Source organism: Bombina bombina, chromosome 4 (genome assembly GCF_027579735.1).
Source record: "Bombina bombina isolate aBomBom1 chromosome 4, aBomBom1.pri, whole genome shotgun sequence".
Classification (NCBI taxonomy): Eukaryota; Metazoa; Chordata; class Amphibia; order Anura; family Bombinatoridae; genus Bombina; species Bombina bombina.
Genome location: NC_069502.1, coordinates 1,152,284,402 through 1,152,307,266, shown reverse-complemented (window position 1 = coordinate 1,152,307,266; position 22,865 = coordinate 1,152,284,402). Strand labels below are relative to the sequence as shown.

Here is a 22,865-nt window from a genome sequence, read left to right as displayed (position 1 = left end):
TTTTTTTAAATGTACACTACTGTTACACCAGATATGAGTTGCACTGGGGTGACACTGTGCCCTGGCAGGCACTGAAACGCACACGTGTGAAGGAAACTGACTGCTATTATTTCACAGTCAAAAAAGTGTTGGTTTTTTTAAATGTACACTACTGTTACACCAGATATGAGTTGCACTGGTGTTACACTGTGCCCTGGCAGGCCACTGAAACGCACACGTGTGAAGGAAACTGACTGCTATTATTTCACAGTCAAAAAAGTGTTGTTTGTTTTTAAATGTACACTACTGTTACACCAGATATGAGTTGCACTGGGGTGACACTGTGCCCTGGCAGGCCCTGAAACACACACGCGTGAAGGACACTGACTGCTATTATTTCATAGTCAAAAAAGTGTTTTTTTTTTTAAAATGTACACTACTGTTACACTGTGGCACTGGGCAAGTGGGCACAGTATACGCTGTGAGCCTGACACACACGCTGGTAGGCAGGCAACTGCAATTAGATTACACAGGAAAAGAAAAAAAAAGCAGACTGATGTTCTAGCCCTAAGAAGGGCTTTTTGGGGTGCTGTCTTTACAGCAGAGATCAGATGAGTCCTTCAGGACTGTAGTGGACACTGAATACACTAGCCTAGCTATCGATTTCCCTATTAAATCAGCAGCAGCTACACTGTCCCTCCTCTCACTAAGAATGCAGCTTCCGAATGAATCTAAAATGGATGCTGTCCAAGAGGTGGGAGGGTCTAGGAGGGAGGGTCTGCTGCTGATTGGCTGGAATGTGTCTGCTGACTGTGAGGTACAGGGTCAAAGTTTACTCAATGATGACGAATAGGGGGCGGACCGAACATCGCATATATTCACCCGCCGCAGCGAACGTGAACAAGCTATGTTCACCGGAACTATTCGCCGGCGAACTATTCGCGACATCACTACTGCAGTTGTTTATCAATTATTATCATTTATTTGTTTAGCGCCGCCAAATTCCTTAGTGCTAGCCAAACGCCACCCACCATTTGCCTTAATTGGAGGAGCCAATCTGGGCTTTTGTCAGCAGACAACAAGGCTAGTCATGGTCATAAAGTTAGTATGAAGTTAATTGTTTTGCTGTTGCTATGCGATAAAGCCAATTAGGGACAGATATGTAGCAGAGTTATCCATGAGAATTAGCAGGTGCATTCCAAGTTCTTAGAATTAGAAATATCTCAAATTTCAGAGCTTAATATCAATTTGTTCAATGGTAACGAAGAACTAATATATTTAAGTAATATATTTAAGTAATATATTTCCTGACAATATGATGTCAAAAGTTAATTTGTTATATTGATTTATGTTACCTCCTCTGCTGGTGCTTCATTATTTGCTTGTTCGGGTGGTGCAAAAACACATACCGCTATTTCTACTTTATCAGATGTCTGTGATACATGAAAATGTAAAGACATATATTTAGTTGACTGAATTTCCATTTGTATAAAGGCACAATACCTTGCATTTCAAAATTGTTTTGGTGTCTTGCTATAGAAAAACTTATCAGCCAAGTGTAAACATTTTCAAAAGCAATGTACTTGTTTACTGAAGTTGTTTTTCTATAGCCAAACTTTGCTTCCACCACCTTTTGCATGATTTGATTTGTTACTGGAGAAGACAAGGCTAGGCAAGGTCATTATGTTACCAAAACCAGCATTGTTTAGAGTTATTTATCTGATAAAATATTTTAGGCCAATTAGGGGCAGATATGTAGCAGGATTATGCTTGCAGTGTGCACTTCTGCTCTCAAAATTATAAAACCCCACAATATCCAGTTAAATTACAGGAAAAGGGTTCAAAATAAATAATGATAGTATACTGCAAATGTATTTTACTATACACAATTAACAATTATATATTACAATCTCAAGGTGTTTACAATTTAGAAAATTGTGAGAGCTCTCAGGTGTAAGTAACATGAAAAACATTATCAGATATTAGTAACATGAAAAAGATTCAAGCATTTTAATATTGTATTCTTTGTATAAACTATAGGTAAGTGATTTTAGGGTTTGTAAATCCCCCCCAGTCACTCTTAAATTCTGCCAAAGGCGTCATCAGCCATGAATGTGCACCCCCTGTGTTTAAAGTAATAAATCTCCCCTCACCTCTTGTGTTCCAGGATCTGCAGGGTCTGTAACATTTTCACTTGAGTCTGTTCCTGATTCTTTATCAGATACCTGTAATAAGTGAAAGTGTGAAACATGTTAGTTTACTGTTTCGCAAAACTAAAGAGTGTCACAAAACCCATCAAAATACATTACAAAGTATTCTTACAATCATAATAACACCATTTAATAAAAATTATTTAAAAAAAAATATTGAACAAAAAAAGTTAGAAAGGCACAAAAATATGAGATCTTAGGTATTAGAAAAAAAGGCATGCAAAGGGATTTAACATTTCAATTAAATACATACACATGTCTAAAGATGTATATGTATGTATATATATGTATTTACAAACATATAAACACATAAATACATATGTATACATATATAGACAAAAACAGATTTATGCAATATTCATATTAAATAAAGTGTTTAACTATGAATTTATTGTAAATATTTCACATTCCAATGTTCTGTATTTTTAAATAGATATTCCTAAATACATCTGTATATATCTATACCTATATATAGAAAGATATAGATGTATATTGTACTTATTATAAACTTATTATTTATATACCTATGTATTGTAATACAAGGGCAACCCGATGTGAGCAAAACGTTTACTTCTAGCGTTGTTAGTGAGCAAGTGAAAGCGCTAAATAGCGCTCCACTCGTAATCTGACCCTAAATTAGTACAAAATAGGGAAAAATAATTAATGGAAATATTCTCCTAACTTGCAACATCACTTCCCTTCGTACAACCCCCCCTTCTTCTACCCCTTACACCAAACGTCACAGAAGCACTAAGTCATTAGATCAGTAACAGCTTGCTAGCTCTTTCGAACCTCTCCTCTCTTCCATCACCTCCTTTTCCTGCCCTAAACAATGAATCTGCCACTATAACTCCACCCTTACATTGGTCATTGACACCCTGGCCCCTCCTACCATAGCTCAAAAACCACACTCTCATCCTCAGCCTTGGCATACTCCTCTGTCACGGTACCTGCGCAGATGTTCCCGTACTGCTGAACGACACTGGAGGAAATCCAGTGTATGCATGTATATCCCATTTCCTTACACTTTACTCTCTTCTTGACCCACTGCAATCTGGATTTCGTCCCCATCACTCCACAGAGACAGCAATAGTCAAGGTTACCATTGACCTACTTACAGCAAAATTCAAAGGCCACTTCTCTCTGCTTATCCTCATTGATCTGTCTGCAGCCTTTGAAACTGTTGACCTCCCTCTTTTGCTCCAAACTCTCCAATCCTTCGGCATCTGCAGCAGAGATCTCTTGTGGTTCTCTTCCTATCTATCTAACCGTACCTTTAGTGTAGCCTTCTCCAGAGCATCTTCTGCCCTGTTACCACTTTCTGTGGTAACAAGCCGCAAGGCTCTGTCCTCGGTCCACTTCTCTTCTCAATCTATATGTCATCATTAGGTTCCTTAATAAAGTCCCACGGGTTTCAATATCATTTGTATGCCGATGACACCCAAATCTACCTCTCTGCACCAGACCTACCTCCTTCCTTACTAACCTGTGTCACTAACTGTCTTTCTCATATCTCATCTTGGATGTCCTCTCACTACCTTAAGCTAAATCTCTCCAAAACTGAACTCTTTATTTTTCCCCCTTCTTCCAAAATCTCCACCCCCCAATTTTCTATAACTGTTGATAAATCCATCATTACCACTACCCCGCATGCCTGATGTCTTGGGGTCACAGTTGACTCAGACATTTCCTTCACTCCTCACATTCAGTCCTTCACTAAAGCCTGTCACTTCCACCTTAAAAACATCTCTAAAATTAGACATTTTCTTACACAAGACACAACTAAGATTTTAATCCACTCTCTCATCCTTTCCCGTCTCGACTACTGCAACTCTGTCCTCTCTGGTCTACCTAGCTGCCGCATAGCTCCTTTACAATCCATAATGAATGCCTCTGCCAGGCTCATCTTTCTTACACATCACTCTTCATCTGCTGCACCTCTCTGCCAATCCCTTCACTGGCTTCCTCTTGCCTCCAGGATTAAACACAAAATCCTCACGCTGACATATAAAGCCCTCAACTGCACTGCTCCCCACTACATTTCAGACCTTGTCTCCAGATACTCTCCCTCCCATCCCCTTCACTCTGCTCACAATCTCCTACTCTCCCCCTCTCTTGTTACTTCCTCACATTCCCATTTACAGGACTTCTCCAGGCTGGCCCCCATCCTGTGGAACTCCCTGCCTCGCTCCACAAGACTCTCCCCTAGTTTTAACAGCTTCAAGCGCTCCCTAAAGACGCTACTATTCAGGGATGCATACAACCAGCACTAACCTTTCCTAACTCCATCGCTTTCCCCTTGAACCCCTTAGAATGTAAGCCTATGAGCCCAGCTGTTTGTAGAATGCCTTCATAAGAGCAGACTACAACAGTGCAACTCTCGGCAGGGCCCTCTACCCATTTGATCCTTATAAATGTTATCCTGAATACCAACTATGTTTTTAGCACTACGGAATCTTTTGGCGCTTTACAAATACCTGGTAATAATAATAATTGCATTGTTTTTACAACTCAAACATTTAAGCCCAGATTACAAAAGTGCAAAAACCTTAGTGCTATCGTATGTTGTGGTAATATTAGTCTACATTTATTTGTATCACTTTTTTCTAGAGCAATAGTCTAGAAAGTGCTAAAATATGAATGTCAGATAGTACGGGAGAGTGAAATCCCTCATATAATAGACATCTATGAGGGGGTGCAGTAAAATTCCTGCTGGATATCACTAAGCAGAGGGTGCACTATGCCAATGGTGTGCCAAGTACTGGAGTTCTTTATTTTGTTCTGTGCTTTACTATTAATAATAATGGTTTACTTCAGGTCTCAAAAAAAACACTTAAAGGAACATGAAACCCAAATGTTTTCTTTCATGATACAGATGGAGCATACATTTTTAAGCAACTTTTCAGTTTATTTCAATAATCAATTTTGTTTCATTTTCTTAGTTTACTTTATTAAAGGAGCAGCAATGCACTCCTGGGAACTAGCCGTACACAATCATTAAACCAATAATAAGAGGCATATATGCAGCCACCCATCAGCTGCTAGCTCTCAGCTCCTGAGCCTTATTAGGTATGTTTTTCAACAAAATACACATAGCAGAACACACTACCAGTGTGCAATAAAGCCAACATTCTTTTTTTTTTGGTGCAGTAAATGCAAAAAGCTGTTGAACAGCATGGCTAAGCAGCCATAGTAGCAACCCTCTAACGCCTTTTCAACAAAGGCTATTAAGACAACAAAGCAAATTAGATAATAAAAGTAAAGTGGAATGTTGTATAATTGTAAAGCTATCAGAAACATGAAAGAACATTTTGGGGTTTCATTTTCCTTTAATTTTACAGTGAGTTTTTGGATACTGCACAAGCTCAACACTTGAGCATTTCCTTTGCTAATCATTAAACATATAGGGCACATTTTAAGAGTTTCGGTCTTGTTATGGTGCTCTTGTTAAAACTTTTAACCACCTACTTTTAAAGCCAGATTGCATGTTATTCTTAGCGTGAGAAAGATCGCAAGATAATCCACCCTGCGATATTGTTTGCGCTCCACTTGTAATCTAGACATTCATGGGAAATTAAATTTGAATTTTATGTCTATATCTTGAAGAGATTTGATAAATGGGTCCTATGCAATATTATAGGAGGCCTGATTTTAAGATACTGTTGATAAAAGCATTGCTTACAATACATGTTGGTGAGGGGGACTTAAAGGGACATGTTACCCAAATACTGAATCACTTAAAAGTGAAGCTGCATATCTGTAAAAAGCTGACTAAAAATATCACATGATCATCTCCATGTAAAAAAGGAGGATATTTTTACCTCAAAATTTCCTTAGTAGCCAAATCCCATTGTATAGGGACCAGTAAGGATGCTTGTCCTGGGACTTGCAAAGGAGTGTGCAGGCACAGTCACTTTATTTCCCTTCCCAGTTAAAGGACGTTTATTATGAAATTTCATTAGATTATGGTGAAATCCCATAAGATCACAGTAAAGCAAAGAATGGACTTGGCTGCTTTTCTCCCACCATGCAGATGACAGTAAGAAGCATACCTGAATGATAACTACTCACGGAGTGCTTGCTATGGTTAGCTGAATAAATTTTGTGGTAAAATATTGTCCTTTAGTGCATCCTACACATGTGACTGAGCCTTTTTTATTTCTGTTTGTCTTCATCTATTTTTCAAATATACTGCACCACGAGGCAACTCCTATGTTTTGTTTGGCTGATCAGAGGATACACTTTGGTTTTTTGTAGACAGTGATGTAGACATATCCCACTATGAACAAATGCTTGAGTCAGAGCTATCTCCAAGTCTGCACTTAACCCAAGCAAAGCATTTTTATACAATGTTAAGGAAGCAATATTTGTCTGTCTTTCATTTTGTGCAGCTTAATATCAATTTGCTTTAATAGTAAGGAAGAACTAATATATTTAAGCAATATAAGTAATATATTTCCTGACGATATGTTGCCAAAAGATAATTTGTTATATTGATTTATTTTACCTCCTCTGCTGGTGCTTCATTATTTGCTTGTTCGGGTGGTGCAAAAACACATACCGCTACTTCTACTTTATCAGATGTCTGTGATATGAAAATGTAAATAAATATATTTAGTTCACTGAATTCCAATTTGTATAAAGGCACAAAAGATACTGATTTCATAGAATTAAGAACATGAAAACTATAAGTCAATACAAATATATTTACTTATCATAGGTAAACCCAGATGTATCATGGAATCAGTATGGGATTAATATATTTGAATATATTAGAGGGAGAATATTAGATCCAACAAAGAGTTTCACTCAGCATACTCATAGAAAACCTAAAGTTCCTCACCATTACAGGTAAATTGATGCTGACATATTGCAAAAGCATACAAATCCTGAAGCTGGGCTGATATAATGCTAGGGCCTTTGCTGTGAGTAGCTACCAGATTTTAGAGAGGATGACCAAATGTAGGAGTCATCTGGTCAACTAGTGATAGGCATCTTTCTTTCATGAGATATGGTGAGTCCACAATGACATCAATTACTAGTGGGAATATGACTCCTGGCCAGCAGGAGGAGGCAAAGAGCACCACAGCAAAGCTGATAAGTATCACTCCCTTTCCTATAAACCCCAGTCATTCTCTTTGCCTCTGTCAATGGAGGAGGTGAAAGTTTTGTTGTCTGAAGAAAACTGGATTTCTTTCGCTATAAGCAAGATTTGGGTATAGCTGTAGTCCACGTCAATCTCTTTAGTAGAGTGGTGGCTTTAAAGTAGTTAGGAACTTGTAAGGTGGGCCTTGCTGCGTTTTCCTAACATGTTGCTGCCCCCGTACAAAAAGCCATAGTAGGTTTACTCTATTCTTTCTTTTTTAACAGGCCCCTGTAAGGAGTTTCACGCTTGGTGAGCTGTCTCCCTGCCGGACAGCTAGATTGCAGGTAAGTGCCTTTTTGTCTTCTAGGCTTGGAGACTAACACTTTAAGGGATTTCCTGCAACATTTAAGGGGGCAAAATAAATCCTTAGTAGGATTGTTGTATGGCAGAGTGCAGGCATATTGTATGTGATTGAGACTGAACGGTTATTCCTTCTTATGGGCATGAAGGAGTTAATGGTGTTATGACTGGCTCATTATTTTATTTATATTAAAAGGACAGTCAACACCAGAATTGTTGTTGTTTTAAAAGATAGATAATCCCTTAATTATCAATTCCCCAGTTTTGCATAACCAACACAGTTATAATTATACATGTTTTACCTCTGTAATTACCTTGTATTTAAGCCTCAGCAGACTGCCCCCTTATTTCAGTTCTTTTGACAGACTTTCATTTTAGCCAATCAGAGCTGACTCCATGGTAAATTCATGTTCATGAGCTCAATGTTATCTATATGAAACACATAAACTAATCAAAATGCATTTAGATTAGGGGCGCCGGCCTTCAAGGTGTAAGAAATTAGCATAAGAACCTCCTAGGTTTAGCTTTCAATTAAGAATACCAATAGAAAAAAAGCAAAATTGGTGATAAAAGTAAATTGGAAAGTTGTTTAAAATTACATGCCCTATCTGAATCATGAAAGTTATTTTTGCACTTGACTGTCCCTTTAAGCAGAAACAATATAATTCTCTTAATATTAATTAAAGTCTGGGCTGTGTGTTTTGGCACTGTAGTGTGTTAAAACGATATTGAGACATATTTGTGTCTTAGAGCTTGTCAGCTAGTTCCCTCAGTATTGGAGCAGCTGGAGGGCGGGCTTTGACTGAGCGGGTCAGTGTTTCGCGCATTTTCTAATTGCGCAGCTATTTTTTTTTGCCTTGGTCATATGAACTCCTTGCTTTCCGCTCCTCAGACTGAATCGGAGCAGTGTCGGCTGAGACTGAAGTTGATTCTCGCTTCTGGCAATTAATTTGGAAGGGGCAGGTAGGCACCTCAGTTCTGCTGAGGTGTAGAGGGTGAGTCTGTGAGGTTTAATTTTGTGTGCAATCGATTTTCATTGCTAAAGGAAAAAGACGTTACCGGACTGAGAAAGGAATGACAGTATTTTTTTTCTATTTGTTTCATCTCATGGTGAGGGATCAAGTCTCTTGTCCTTGTGATACATGTTTACTATGCTTAGAGGCACCAATTAGCTGGACAAATAGCTCAGCATGCTAAGGCACTGTGGCTGAGCTCTGTAACAACCCAAGGGTTGCAAGTTCAATCCCCGGGCGAGGTCCACTCAGCCTTTCTTCCTTCCAAGGTCGATAAAATGAGCAGCGCCTTGAGACCCTTAAAGGTGATTTGCCGCGCTTTACAAGTACCAAATACATACATACAATTGTTTTACCTATCCAATGCTTCTTGTTTAGCTAAGACTAATGAGTATAAAAATAAAATATTGCCCAGTGAGCCTAATGTCTCTCAGGATGATGCTGTTCAGGCAATTCCACAGTCTTCTCCTCAGACGTCCCAAGCCTCTATGGCATCACATACAGTGCCCTGCAGTTCCTCTCACCCTCCTGGCAGAGTTTATTTGCCTGCAGATTTTGCTGCTCAGGTATCTTCTGCGGTATCTGCAGCATTATCTGCTTTTCCTATGCTAAAAGGAAAACGCAAGAGGAAAATTAGAGATTTAGATAACAAGGTTGCTGTTCTTTCCACTGCTACTCAGGCTGCCGTCCCTCATAAGTCTAATGAGGAGGATACGTCGGTAGCTTCTGAGGGTGAAATCTCAGATTCGGACAGTATAATTCCTTCACCTGATGCTGAAATAGTATCCTTCAGATTTAAGCTTGAGCACTTTTGTGTATTGTTAAAGGGGGTTTTGGCTACTTTGGATGACTCCGACCCGCCTGTCACTGTCAACCCTAAGAAATCAAGTAAACTTAATAAATACTTTGATGTTCCTTCCTGTAAGTTTTTCCTGTTCCAGGCCGTGCTACAGAGATTATTGCACAGGAATGGGAGAATCCAGGGATAACTTTTTCCCCATCTCCTGTTTTTAAAAATGTTTTTCCTGTCGCTGACTCAATTAAAGATCCATAGCGTATGGTGCCTAAAGTAGAAGGGGCCATTTCTACTCTGGCTAAGAGAACTACTATTCCTATAGAGAATAGCTTTCCTTTTAAGGATCCAATGGACAAAAAGTTTAAGGATTATTTGAAGAAAATGTATGTTCATCAAGGTCTACAATGGCAAACTGCAGTTTGTATTGCCACTGTGTCCAGTGCGGCATCTTATTGGTACGATGCCTTGTCTGATTCTCTTCAAGTAGAGACTCCTTTGGAGGAGATCCAAGACAGGATTAAGGCTATCAAGTTTGTCAACTCCTTTATTTTCAATGCTACCATGCAAGTTATTAAGCAGGGAGCCAAAATATCTGTCTTCGCCGGGCTAGCCCGCAGGGCATTGTGCCTGAAATCATGGTCAGCGGATGTTACTTCTGAGTCCAAGCTTCTGGTGCTTCTTTACAAGGGTAAGACCTTGTTTGGACCTGGTCTGGCAGAAATAATCTCTGACATTACTGGTGGAAAAGGGCCTTTTCTACCATAAGATACGAAGAATAGACTGAAAGGACGTCAAAGTAATTTTCGTTCCTTTCGTAACTTCAAAGAAAAGTCTTCATCTTCCTCTTCCAAGCAGGAACAGTCCAAGTCTTCTTGGAAACCCAATCAGTCTTGGAACAAGGGGGAAATATTTAAAGAAACCTGCAGCTGAGTCTAAATCATCAAAAAGGGTTTGCCCTCGGTCTGGGACCGGATCAAGTGGGGGGAAGACTTCCTCTGTTTTATCAGGCATGGATACAAGATGTCCCAGATCCTTGGGCTGTGGACATAGTGTCTCAGGGTTACAGAATTTAATTTTAAAATTTTCCTCCCAGGGGCAGGTTTCACCTCTCCAGATTATCTGCAGACCAGATAAAGAGAGAGGCATTCTTGAATTGCGTTCAGGACCTTTTGTCCCTTGGGGTAATAGTCCCAGTTCTGGTATAGGAACAGGGCCTTGGATTCTATTCAAATCTGTTTGTGGTTCCCAAAGAAGAGGGAACTTTTCATCCTATTCTAGACCTAAAGTGTCTCAACAAGTTTCTCAGGGTACCATCCTTAAAAATGGAAACCATTCATTCCATTCTTCCCTTGGTCCAAGAGGGTCAATTCATGATGACCATAGACCTGAAGGATGCATATCTTCATGTTCTCATCCACAGGGATCATCACAAGTTCCTGAGATTCGCCTTACTAGACAAACACTTTCAGTTTGGGGCTCTTCCGTTTAGCATTGCCACAGCTCACAGAATTTTCTCAAAGGTTCTGGGGGCTCTCTTTGCAGTGATCAGATCTTGGGGAATTGCATTGGTGCCCTACCCAGACGACATATTGGTTCAGGCTCCATCTTTTCAACCGACAAACTCTCATACAGAAATCTTGTTGTCTTTTCTACGTTCCCACGGATGGAAAGTGAATCTGGAAAAGAGTTCCCTTGTATAAGCTACAAGGGTGGTTTCTTAGGGACCATCATAGATTCCCTATCTATGAAACCCTATCTATGAAAAAATTTCTGACAGAGGTCAGAAAATCCAAGATTTTTTCCTCTTGCCTCTCTCTCCAGTCTACTGTTCGGCCATTAGTGGCTCAAAATATCAAAATAATTGGTCTGATGGTCACGTCCATGGACATCATTCCCTTTGCTCGGTTCCATTTAAGAGCTCTGAAGTTATACATGCTCAGAAAATGGAACGGGGACCATTCAGATCTGTCTCAGAGGATATGTCTAAATCAGTCAACAAGAGATCTCTCCCGTGGGGGCTTTCTCAGGAGCATCTGTCTCAGGGGACATGTTTCTGGAGACCTTCCTGGGTGATTGTAACCATGGACGCCAGCCTGCTGGGCAGCAGTCTGGGACTCGTTAAAGGCGCAGGGTCTATGGACTCAGGAAGGTTCTGCTCTCCCCATAAATATTTTGGAGTTGAGAGCAATTTACAATGCTCTGATGGCTTGGTCTCAGTTGTCCTTAGCCTGGTTTATCAGGTTCCAGTCAGACAATATCACCTCAGTGGCTTACATCAAACACCAGGGAGGGACTTGGAGTTCCTTAGCCATGAAGGAGGTGGCTCAGATTGTTCAGTGGATGGAAGCTAACAATTGCTGTCTATCTGCCAGCCACATTCCAAGAGTAGACAACTGGGAAGCGGATTTCCTGAGCAGTCAGACTTTTCATTCCGGGGAGTGGGCACTCCATCCGGAGGTGTTCTCCAGGTTAACTCTCAAATGGGGGATGCCGGAGTTGGATCTGATGGCGTCTCGGCAGAACGCCAAGCTTCCAAGGTACAGTTCAAGGTCAAGAAATCTGCAGGCTGTCCTAATAGATGCTCTGGCGGTCCCTTGGGATTTCAATTTGGCTTCCCCCATTTGCTCTCCTTCCACGAGTCATTGCTTGTATCAAACAGTAGAGAGCATCGGTAATTCTAATTGCTCCTGAGTGGCCTCACAGCATCTGGTATGCAGACCTAGTGAAGATGTCATCTCTTCCACCTTGGAGGCTGCCTCTAAGGAAGGACCTTCTAACTCAGGGTTCATTCCTTCATCCAAATCTCATTTCTCTGAAGCTGACTGCTTGGAGATTGAACGCTTAGTTCTGTCAAAGCGTGGTTTCTCTGAGTCAGTCATTAAGACCATGATTCTAGGAAGATTTACCACAAGGTATGGCATAAATACCTTTATTGGTGCGAATCCAAGGGCTATTCTTGGAGTAGGGTTAGGATTCCTAGGATTTTGTCTTTTTTCCAGGAAGATCTGAAGAAAAGATTGTCAGCCAGTTCTCTGAAGGGTCAGATTTCTGCATTATCTATTTTGTTGCATAAACATCTGGCGGATGTGCTAGATGTTCAATCATTTTTTTTCAGACCCTGGTCAGATTCCGGCCTGTGCTTAAGTCTGTTGCTCCTCCCTGGAGCCTTAACCTTATTTGAAGAAAATGTATGTTCATCAAGCTCTACAATGGCAAACTGAAGTTTGTATTGCCCGTGTGTCCAGTGCGGCATCTTATTGGTACAATGCCTTGTCTGATTCTCTTCAAGTGGAGACTCCTTTGGAGGAGATCCAGCACAGGATAAAGGCTCTCAAGTTTGCCAACTCCTTTAATTTCGATGCTACCATGCAAGTTATTAAGCAGGGAGCCAAAAAATCTGTCTTTGCCGGGCTAGCCAGCAGGGCATTGTGCCTGAAATCATGGTCAGCAGATGTTACTTCTGAGTCCAAGCTTCTGGCGCTTCTTTACAAGGGTAAGACCTTGTTTGGACCTGGTCTGGCAGAAATAATTTCTGACATTACTGGTGGAAAAGGGTCTTTTCTACCATAAGATAAGAAGAATACACTGAAAGGATACGTAACTTCAAAGAAAAGTCTTCATCTTCCTCTTCCAAGCAGGAACAGTCCAAGTCTTCTTGGAAACCCAATCAGTCTTGCAACAAGGGGAAGCATTTAAAGAAACCTGCAGCTGAGTCTAAATCATCAAGAAGGGTTTGCCCTCGGTCTGGGACCGGATCAAGTGGGGGGAAGACTTCCTCTGTTTTATCAGGCATGGATACGAGATTTCCCAGATCCTTGGGCTGTGGACATAGTGTCTCAGGGTTACAGAATTTAATTCTAAAATGTTCCTCCCAGGGGCAGGTTTCACCTCTCCAGATTATCTTCAGACCAGATAAAGAGAGAGGCATTCTTGAATTGCTTTCAGGACCTTTCGTCCCTTGGGTTAATAGTCCCAGTTCTGGTAAAGGATTCTATCTAGGATAAATATTTTGGAGTTGAGAGCGATTTACAATGCTCTAATGGCTTGGTCTCAGTTGTCCTTAGCCTGGTTTATCAGGTTCCAGCCAGACAATATCACCTCAGTGGCTTACATCAACCACCAGGGAGGAACTTGGAGTTCCTTAGCCATGAAGGAGGTGGCTTAGATTGTTCAGTGGGTGGAAGCTCACAATTGCTGTCTATCTGACATCCACATTCCAAGAGTCGACAACTGGGAAGCAGTCAGACTTTTCATTTCGGGGTTTTGGCACTCCATCCAGAGGTGTTCTCCAGGTTAACTCTCAAATGGGGGATGCCGGAGTTGGATCTGATGGCATCTCGACAGAATGCCAAGCTTCCAAGGTACAGTTCAAGGTCAAGAAAACAGCAGGCCATCCTAATAGATGCTCTGGTGGTCCCTTGGGATTTCAATTTGGCTTCCCCTATTTGCTCTCCTTCCACGAGTCATTGCTTGTATCAAACAGGAGAGAGCGTCTGTAATTCTAATTGCTCCTGAGTGGCCTTGCAGGATCTGGTATGCAGACCTAGTGAAGATTTCATCTCTTCCACCTTGTTTGGTAGGTTTAGACTGTCTAGCTGGTGAGGAATCTAGCACACCTGAAGTAAACTTTATCCCAAAGTTTAAAGAGTTATAGTTAGTTGTAGTAGGTGGCGCAAAACAAGTTGCTATTCCCAATGTGTCTTACTGTAAATATGTGTGATAATATGTGGGCTCAATATATGTTAATGTTTTGATGAGTCCTAATTTTATATTCTCTTTTGGAAAAAATGGATGTCGAAACTATTTAAGAAATAAATATGATCCTTTATTTGATTATGGTAAATTTACCCAATAGTAGTGATGCTAAAAGTACAGTTAAACAAAAATTATTACAATTCCTTCAAAGTTTAAAAAATGACACCGGTGTCTCCATGTATAAAAATGTACATAATATATAAAAAATAAATTAAATTAAAATAATAACATAGAAATCTTATAATTTATACAGTTTTGGGTTTATCACAAGTTGTAATTTCTAACAGAATGTTTGTAGATACAATTTTATAGTGGATAAAACAATAGTTGCTGTATAGTTCATATAGGATCTTGAAAAAGGCTGTCCAGCCGAAACATGTTGATACCAGAGCACACCTGCACAGGATTTGAGAAGACAAAGTGAATACCAGCTATACCCAGTTGAAATATTCAAGTACCCACTGAGCGGCATATATTTAACCGCAAAGATCACATCGATAACTAGAAATCCTTTTTCTACTTATCCTACAAACTTTCTACTTATCCCAACAACCACATTTCAGCACCCAGATCAGTCACTGACCGACATCTAAGAAACCTGGGAACAACAGACCGGAAAGGCACGCAAAAATTCCACATCAGGAGGTTATCCAACAACCATACCATCGTGATCGGTCACTGACCGACAGACAAGCCACAGAATAGAAAAACCGGAGATACTTAAAAAACATCAGCAAATGGTTAGCACTTAACCGCAACGAAGATCCCACCAAGAAACCCTTAAGAGCGCGATCGGTCACTGACCGACAAAGGATAAGGTAACTGAGCGGCCACGACAACTACCCAAACACTTATATAAAAGTGAATTTTCTCGCAGCAAACAGATAAGCCCACCTAATAAGAGGAAACCAAAGCGGCATTTATTTAACCGCCAGCAGCTCATATAGAACTGCCACCAGCTTGATCTTGAAACTTAATCAAAACACTGGAATAGCGGCGTTTATTTAACCGCAATTATCTCACAAAAGTGATATCAAACAGATACACTTCAAGGTACTAATTTGTATACTTATATTATAGTGTGATAAAAATCGCACCAACATACCTCTACATTTGATATATAGTTGCCTAAGATAAGATCTCAATTGCATAGCTGAACTTGAAACAAAGTATCCTATATGAACTATACAGCAACTATTGTTTTATCCACTATAAAATTGTATCTACAAACATTCTGTTAGTAATTACAACTTGTGATAAACCCAAAACTGTATAAATTATAAGATTTCTACGTTATTATTTTAATTGAATTTATTTTTTATATATTATGTACATTTTTATACATGGAGACACCGGTGTCATTTTTTAAACTTTGAAGGAAATGTAATAATTTTTGTTTAACTGTACTTTTAGCATCACTACTATTGGGTAAATTTACCATAATCAAATAAAGGATCATATTTATTTCTTAAATAGTTTCGACTCATCAAAACATTAGGACTCATCAAAACATTAACATATATTGAGCCCACATATTATCACACATATCTCTTCCACCTTGGAGGCTGCCTCTAAGGAAGGACCTTCTAACTCATTCCTTCATCCAAATCTCATTTCTCTGAAGCTGACTGCTTGGAGATTGAACGCTTAGTTCTGTCTAAGCGTAGTTTCTCTGAGTCAGTCATTGAGACCATGATTCTAGGAAGATTTACCACAAGGTATGGCGTAAATACCTTTATTGGTGCAAATCCAAGGGCTATTCTTGGAGTAGGGTTAGGATTCCTAGGATTTTGTCTTTTCTCCAGGAAGATCTGGAGAAAAGATTGTCAGCCAGTTTTCTGAAGGGTCAGATTTCTGCATTATCTATTTTGTTGCATAAACATCTGGTGGATGTGCTAGATGTTCAATCATTTTTTTCAGACCCTGGTCAGATTCCGGCCTGTGTTTAAGTCTGTTGCTCCTCCCTGGAGCCTTAACCTTGTTCTTAAAGTTTTGCAGCAGGCTCCTTTTGAGCCTTTACATTCCATAGATATTAAGTTGTTATCTTGGAAGGTTTTGTTTCTTATTCCTATTGCTTCAGAACTCTCGGCTTTACAGTGTGATTCGCCTTATCTTGTTTTTCATGTTGATAAGGCGGTTCTTTGTACTAAGTTGGGTTTTCTTCCTAAAGTGGTTTTAGATATAAATATTAATCAGGAAATTGTTGCTCCTTCTCTATGTCCTAATCCTTCTTCTCATAAGGAACGGTTGTTGCACAACTTGGATGTGGTGCATGCTCTGAAAGTCTATCTACAGGCAACTAAGGATTTTCGCCTGTCCTTTGCCCTGTTTGTTTGTTTCTCTGGAAAGCATAAGGGCAGAAGGCTACTGCTACTACTCTTTCTCTCTGGTTGAGAAGTACAATTTGTTTGGCTTATGAGACTGCTGGTCCGCAGCCTCCTGAGAGAATTACAGCTTATTCCACTAGGGCTGTCTCTTATTCTTGGGCTTTCAAAAATGAAGCTTCTGTGGAACAGATGTGCAAGGCTGCAACTTGGTCCTCTGCATACTTTTTTTCAAATTTTCCAAATTTTATAGTTTTGCCTTGGCCATAGCTTCCTTTGGGAGAAAGGTTCTTCAAGTGGTTGTGCCTTCTGTTTAAGTCTGCCTGTTTTCCTCTCCCTCCCTAGTCATCTGTGTCCTCTAGCTTGGGTATTGATTCCCACAAGTAATTGATGGCGTTGTGGACTTACCATATCTTAGGAAAAAAAAGAAAATTGATGTTTACCTGATAAATGTATTTCTTTCCGGATATGGTGAGTCCACGACCCCTCTCTTAGATTTAATACAGTTGTTTTTTTTACTAAACCTCAGGCCCTTCTACACCTTTGTCTTATTCCTTTTTCGAATGACTGGGGTTTATGGGAAGGGGGAGTGATACTTAACAGCTTTGCTCTGGTGCTCTTTGCCTCCTCCTGCTGGCTAGGAGTGATATTCACACTAGTAATTGATGATGTCGTGGACTCACTATATCGGGAAAGAAATACATTTATCAGTTAAGCATAAAATGTATTTTTGATGTGTAAAATGTCATACTGTGTATTTTCTTAATTTGTCTGTTTAATATCTACTTATAATTTAATCTAAAATGTATCCATTTGCCTAACACTTCATACATAATTATCTAATACCCGAGTGTGTGACCCTGGTAACGTATACTACACTCAATACTAAAAGAACACAGAGATTTGTAATATATACTATATATCTGTATATATATATATATATATATATATATATATATATATATATATATATATATATATATATATATATATATATATATACACACACACACATATTAAGTTAGAAGTCCAGCAAGATCAATCCCCTCAGGCAGACAAGTTCTCTACTTGCGAACCTGTTCCTTTCCAATCATGATAAATTTTGCCAAAATGTTTTAACACTAAAAATAAACAATGTTCAATTTAAGTTAAAAAGGTAAAATTATACAATATTGACATTGTCTCAATAAGATTATTGTTTCTTTAAGATAAATGTATGGTTATACCCAACGTGCATAAAACGGCAGGATGTTAAACTGTCTTATGTATGAAAAAAAGAAAATTACAATGGGATGCCACTTTGTGAACCAAACAATTGAAAAAAGATGGGGTTATGTTTTGTTTGTCTGATCAGAGGATACACTTTGATTTTTTGCAGACAGTGATGTAGACATATCCCACTATGAACAAATGCTTGAGTCTGAGCTATCTCCAAGTCTGCACTTGTCCAAGTCCAAGTCTGCACTTAACCCAAGCAAAGCATTTTTATACAATGTTAAGGAAGCAATACAGTATTTGTCTGTCTTTCATTTTGTGCAGCTTAATATCAATTTGCTTTAATAGTAAGGAAAAACTAATATATTTAAGCAATATAAGTAATATATTTCCTGACAATATGTACACCAATCTCAATACTAAAAGAACATAGAGATTTGTAATATATTCTATGGGGCCGATTTATCAAGTGTCTGTCCGACATGATCCACTCACTGAATTCCGACAGCATACAGCATACGCTGTTGGCATTTAACATTGCACAAGCAGTTCTAGTGAACTGCTTGCGCAATGCCGACCCCTAAAAAGTATGTATTTATTTTAACTAGGTACAATAGGTATTAAATAGTTACTATTTAATAACTACCTAGTTAAAATAAAACCTAACCTAAGTTACAATTACACCTAACACTATAATTAAATTAATTCCCTAAACTAAATACAATTAATTACAATTTAAATAAATTATCCAAAGTACGAAAACCCCCCCACTAAATTACAGAAAATAATAAAATAATTACAAGAATTTTAAACTAATTACACCTACTCTAATCCCCCTAACAAAATAAAAAAGCTCCCCAAAATAAAATAAAGCCCTACCCTACACTAAATTACAAATAGCCCTTAAAAGGGCCTTTTGTGGGGCATTGCCCCAAAGTAATCAGCTCTTTTACCTGTAAAAAAAAAGTACAAATACCCCCCAACATTAAAACCCACCACCCACACAACCAACCCTACTCTATAACCCACCCAATAGAAAAACCTAATACTAACCCCTTGAAGATCACCATATCTTGAGAGGTCTTCACCCAACCAGGCCGAAGTCCTCCACGAAGCCGGCAGAAGTGGTCCTCCAGACGGGCAGAAGTGGTCCTCCAGATGGGCAGAAGTGGTCCTCCAGATGGGCAGAAGTGGTCCTCCAGACGGGCAGAAGTGGTCCTCCAGATGGGCAGAAGTCTTCCACCAGGCAGCATCTTCTATCTTCATCCATCCAGCGCGGAGCGGCTCCATCTTCAAGACATCCGACGCGGAGCATCCTATTCAAACGACGTCCAACTGAAGAATGAAGGTTCCTTTAAATGATGTCATCCAAGATGGCGTCCCTTCAATTCCGATTGGCTGATAGAATTCTATCAGCCAATCGGAATTAAGGTAGAAAAAATCCTATTGGCTGATCCAATCAGCCAATAGGATTGAGCTGGCATTCTATTGGCTGATTGGATCAGCCAATAGAATGCAAGCTCAATCCTATTGGCTGATTGCATCAGCCAATAGGATTTTTTCCACCTTAATTCCGATTGGCTGATAGAATTCTATCAGCCAATCGGAATTGAAGGGACGCCATCTTGGATGACGTCATTTAAAGAAACCTTCATTCTTCAGTTGGACGTCATTTGAAGAGGATGCTCAATTTCGGATGTCTTGAAGATGGAGCCGCTCCACGCCGGATGGATGAAGATAGAAGATGCCGCCTGGATGAAGACTTCTGCCCACCTGGAGGACCACTTCTGTCCGTCTGGAGGACCACTTATGCTGGCTTCGTGGAGGACTTCGGCCCGGTTGGGTGAAGACTTCTCAAGGTAGGGTGCTCTTCAAGGGGTTAGTGTTAGGTTTATTTAAGGGGGGATTGGGTGGGTTTTAGAGTAGGGTTGGTTGTGTGGGTTGTGGGTTTTAATGTTGGGGGGTATTTGTACTTATTTTTTACAGGTAAAAGAGCTGATTACTTTGGGGCAATGCCCCGCAAAAGGCCCTTTTAAGGGCTATTTGTAATTTAGTGTAGGATAGGGCTTTTTTTTTTATTTTGGGGGGCTTTTTTATTTAGTTAGGGGCATTAGAGTAGGTGTAATTAGTTTAAATTTCTTGTAATTATTTTATTATTTTCTGTAATTTAGTGGGGTTTTTTTTCGTACTTTAGATAATTTATTTAAATTGTAATTAATTGTATTTAGTTTAGGTAATTCATTTAGTTATAGTGTAGTGTTAGGTGTAATTGTAACATAGGTTAGGTTTTATTATACAGGTAAAATTGTCTTTATTTTAACTAGGTAGTTATTAAATTGTTAATAACTATTTAATACCTATTGTACCTAGTTAAAATAAATACAAAGTTGCCTGTAAAATAAAAATAAACCCTAAGATAGATACAATGTAACTATTAGTTATATTGTAGCTAGCTTAGGGTTTATTTTATAGGTAAGTATTTAATTTTAAATAGGAATAATTTAGTTAATGATAGTAATTTTATTTAGATGTATTAAAATTATATTTCAGTTAGGGGGGATTAGGTTTAGGGTTAGACTTAGGTTTAAGGGTTAATACATTTAATATAGTGGCGGCAACGTTGTGGGCGACAGATTAGGGGTTAATAAATGTAGTTAGGTTGCGGCGACATTGGGGGTGGCAAATTAGGGGTTAATAAATATAATGTAGGGTTCGGCGATGTTGGGGGCATCCAATTAGGGGTTCATAAGTATAATGTAGGTGGCGGCGGTGTTCGGAGCAGCAGATTAGGGGTTAATAATATAATGCAGGTGTTGGCGATGTCGGGGGCGGCAGATTAGGGGTTAATAAGTGTAAGATTAGGGGTGTTTAGACTCAGGGTTCATGTTAAAATTTTAGTTGTAGACATAACTTTTATTTCCCCATAGGAATCAATGGGGCTGCGTTAGGAGCTGAACGCTGCTTTTTTGCAGGTGTTAGGTTTTTTTCAGACGGCTCTCCCCCATTGATTCCTATGGGGAAATTGTGCACAAGCACGTTTAGCCAGCTCACCGCTACCGTAAGCAGTGCTGGTATTGAGGTGAGATGTGGAGCTAAATTTTGCTCTTCGCTCACTTTTTTGCGGTTAACGCCGGGTTTGTAAAAACTTGTAATACCAGCGTTGTCTGCAAGTGAGCGGTGAGGGAAAACTGCTCATTAGCACCGCACCCCTGTTAATGCAAAACTCGTAATCTAGGTGTAAGTGTTTTTGCATTGTCTTTTTTTTACAATGCATTTGTTGATTGTGTTATTCCACTATATTTAATAAAGCCAACAGAAACAACTTCATAAGATGTTGATGAAACAATATTTCTGTTCATGGCTCATGGTTCAGACAGAGCATGGAATTTTAAGCAACTATCTAATTTACTTCTATTTTTAATTTTCTTCAGTCTCTTGGCATCTTTATTTGAAAAAGCAGGAATGTAAGGTTAGGAGTCGCCCGTTTTTGGTTCAGCACCCTGGATAGGGCTAATGTAAAAACTAAATGCTGTAACAAATGACCCTTTAATATGTAGTTTACTGCCCCCCCCCCCCTCCGTATGGCAAACTATAATGCATTGACATTGTCTATCCTATTTTGAGAGAGAATTAGTTTTTAAGTGTATATTTAATTTGCCTTTTAGGATCAAATCTTTCCACCTTCATGGAAATAGATAGACAGACAGACAGAATCTCAATGGCTAGGAATACTTTTCATTACAGGTTTTGCTAAAATTACAAAATTGAAAAATGCAGTATGACTCACATGCAGCACACGTGCACAACCTTCTGTACTCCAGTATGCTACTCTGTTTGCTGCTTAGCTGGCTTAAAAACATATTTTTCTGAACAAGGCTGTAACTGTAATGTCTGGCAGGCCCTGCCCTGTAGCCCAGAGTTTGTAGGGGAACGAGCTTTTAAGGGGAATATAGAGAGGGGGGGGGGCATAAGCCATGGAGGGTAACAGCAACAGGAAAGAGGGAGGCAAAAGCTGACAGTAGATCCCCGGCTTCCGATATTGTGCTATAACACACCATTCAAAGCAGTCGATACACAAAATTACTTACGACAGCATATTTATCAGTTTGCAACATCGCGCAAACCTAATTGCGCCTCAATGTGAACGAGGCCTAAAACGGTAGCAAAATGGTGTTAATATAATAGTATTCACACAGGGGTCTTGGCTTTATAAGAAGTTATTGAGTTAGGTGCAGAACATCTATAAAGTATGTATAAATTGCAAGATCTGAAACTACATATTCTGTAATCACTACACAAGTGTTTAATAGAGATACTCGTTCAGAAGTTTTGTTGACTGCTGAAAGCGGAAATCGGAGGCTGCTTTCGGTATTCGTTTCTTTTCGGAAACAAATATCCTCTTGTGCCAGTGAAACACACTTAGATCTGTGCAAATTTAGATCTCAGTGTGTTTCACTTGTACAAGAGGAGGTTCAGCTCTGAAAAGAGCCGAACACTGAAAGCACCTCCAATTTACGTTTTCGGCAGTGAACAAAACTGCTCAATCCACACCTCTGGTGTTTACTACTGCCATAATGTATAATCCTGTAAATTGTGAGGCCAAAGTATTTCATGTCCCTTGAAAGGGGACATCCGGATACTTTCTGACAAACAAAAACATTTCCTGCATTAATCTGACATTGGCTGCGCTAATCAACGCATTTTTCTTTACCTCTTCTGTTGCAGGTACTGAATCTGATTGGTCTTGAACAACATTATCATCTTCACTTGCTTCTTTTTTATCATTTGTCTGCAATACAAGTGTGAAATAGGTTATTTACTGCTTTAAAATGTATAATTTACAAACCATAAGTAAATTATATTGGAAGCACATTTAAATGATTTTTGTAACAATATTATTTCCAGGTATTATACGAAACTATTGGTCTCATCTCATAAACAACAGTGTAATGGAAAAAAGCTTTTTAGGGCAAGATTATGAGTGGATCGCTAACTGTTACGCACGAGTGATAAGGAGTATATGCGCGTCAGGTTTTTTGGTCATATTACAAGTTGAAAGTAAACATGATGCTTGAGTGGAATTGAAGTTAACGCTTGTTGGATTTGCCTCAGAGCTCTGAACCTCAG

At 39.3% G+C, this 22,865-nt stretch overlaps 1 protein-coding gene across 43 annotated transcripts in view; it reads right to left on the bottom strand.

The window, feature by feature from the left end:
- Positions 1-22,865, bottom strand: part of LOC128658091 (calpain-8-like) — a 268,397-nt gene that overhangs the window by 180,623 nt on the left and 64,909 nt on the right. For 39 of the 43 annotated variants that reach the window (XM_053712555.1, XM_053712552.1, XM_053712565.1 and 36 more), the window contains exons 6-9: positions 22,450-22,527; positions 6,697-6,774; positions 2,133-2,204; positions 1,335-1,412 (exon numbers count right to left, since the gene is read on the bottom strand). In XM_053712555.1, coding sequence (XP_053568530.1) covers positions 1,335-1,412; positions 2,133-2,204; positions 6,697-6,774; positions 22,450-22,527 — 306 coding nt within the window. The remainder of the gene's footprint in view (positions 1-1,334; positions 1,413-2,132; positions 2,205-6,696; positions 6,775-22,449; positions 22,528-22,865) is intronic. The other 4 variants (XM_053712553.1, XM_053712567.1, XM_053712554.1 and 1 more) reach the window with 3 other exon arrangements.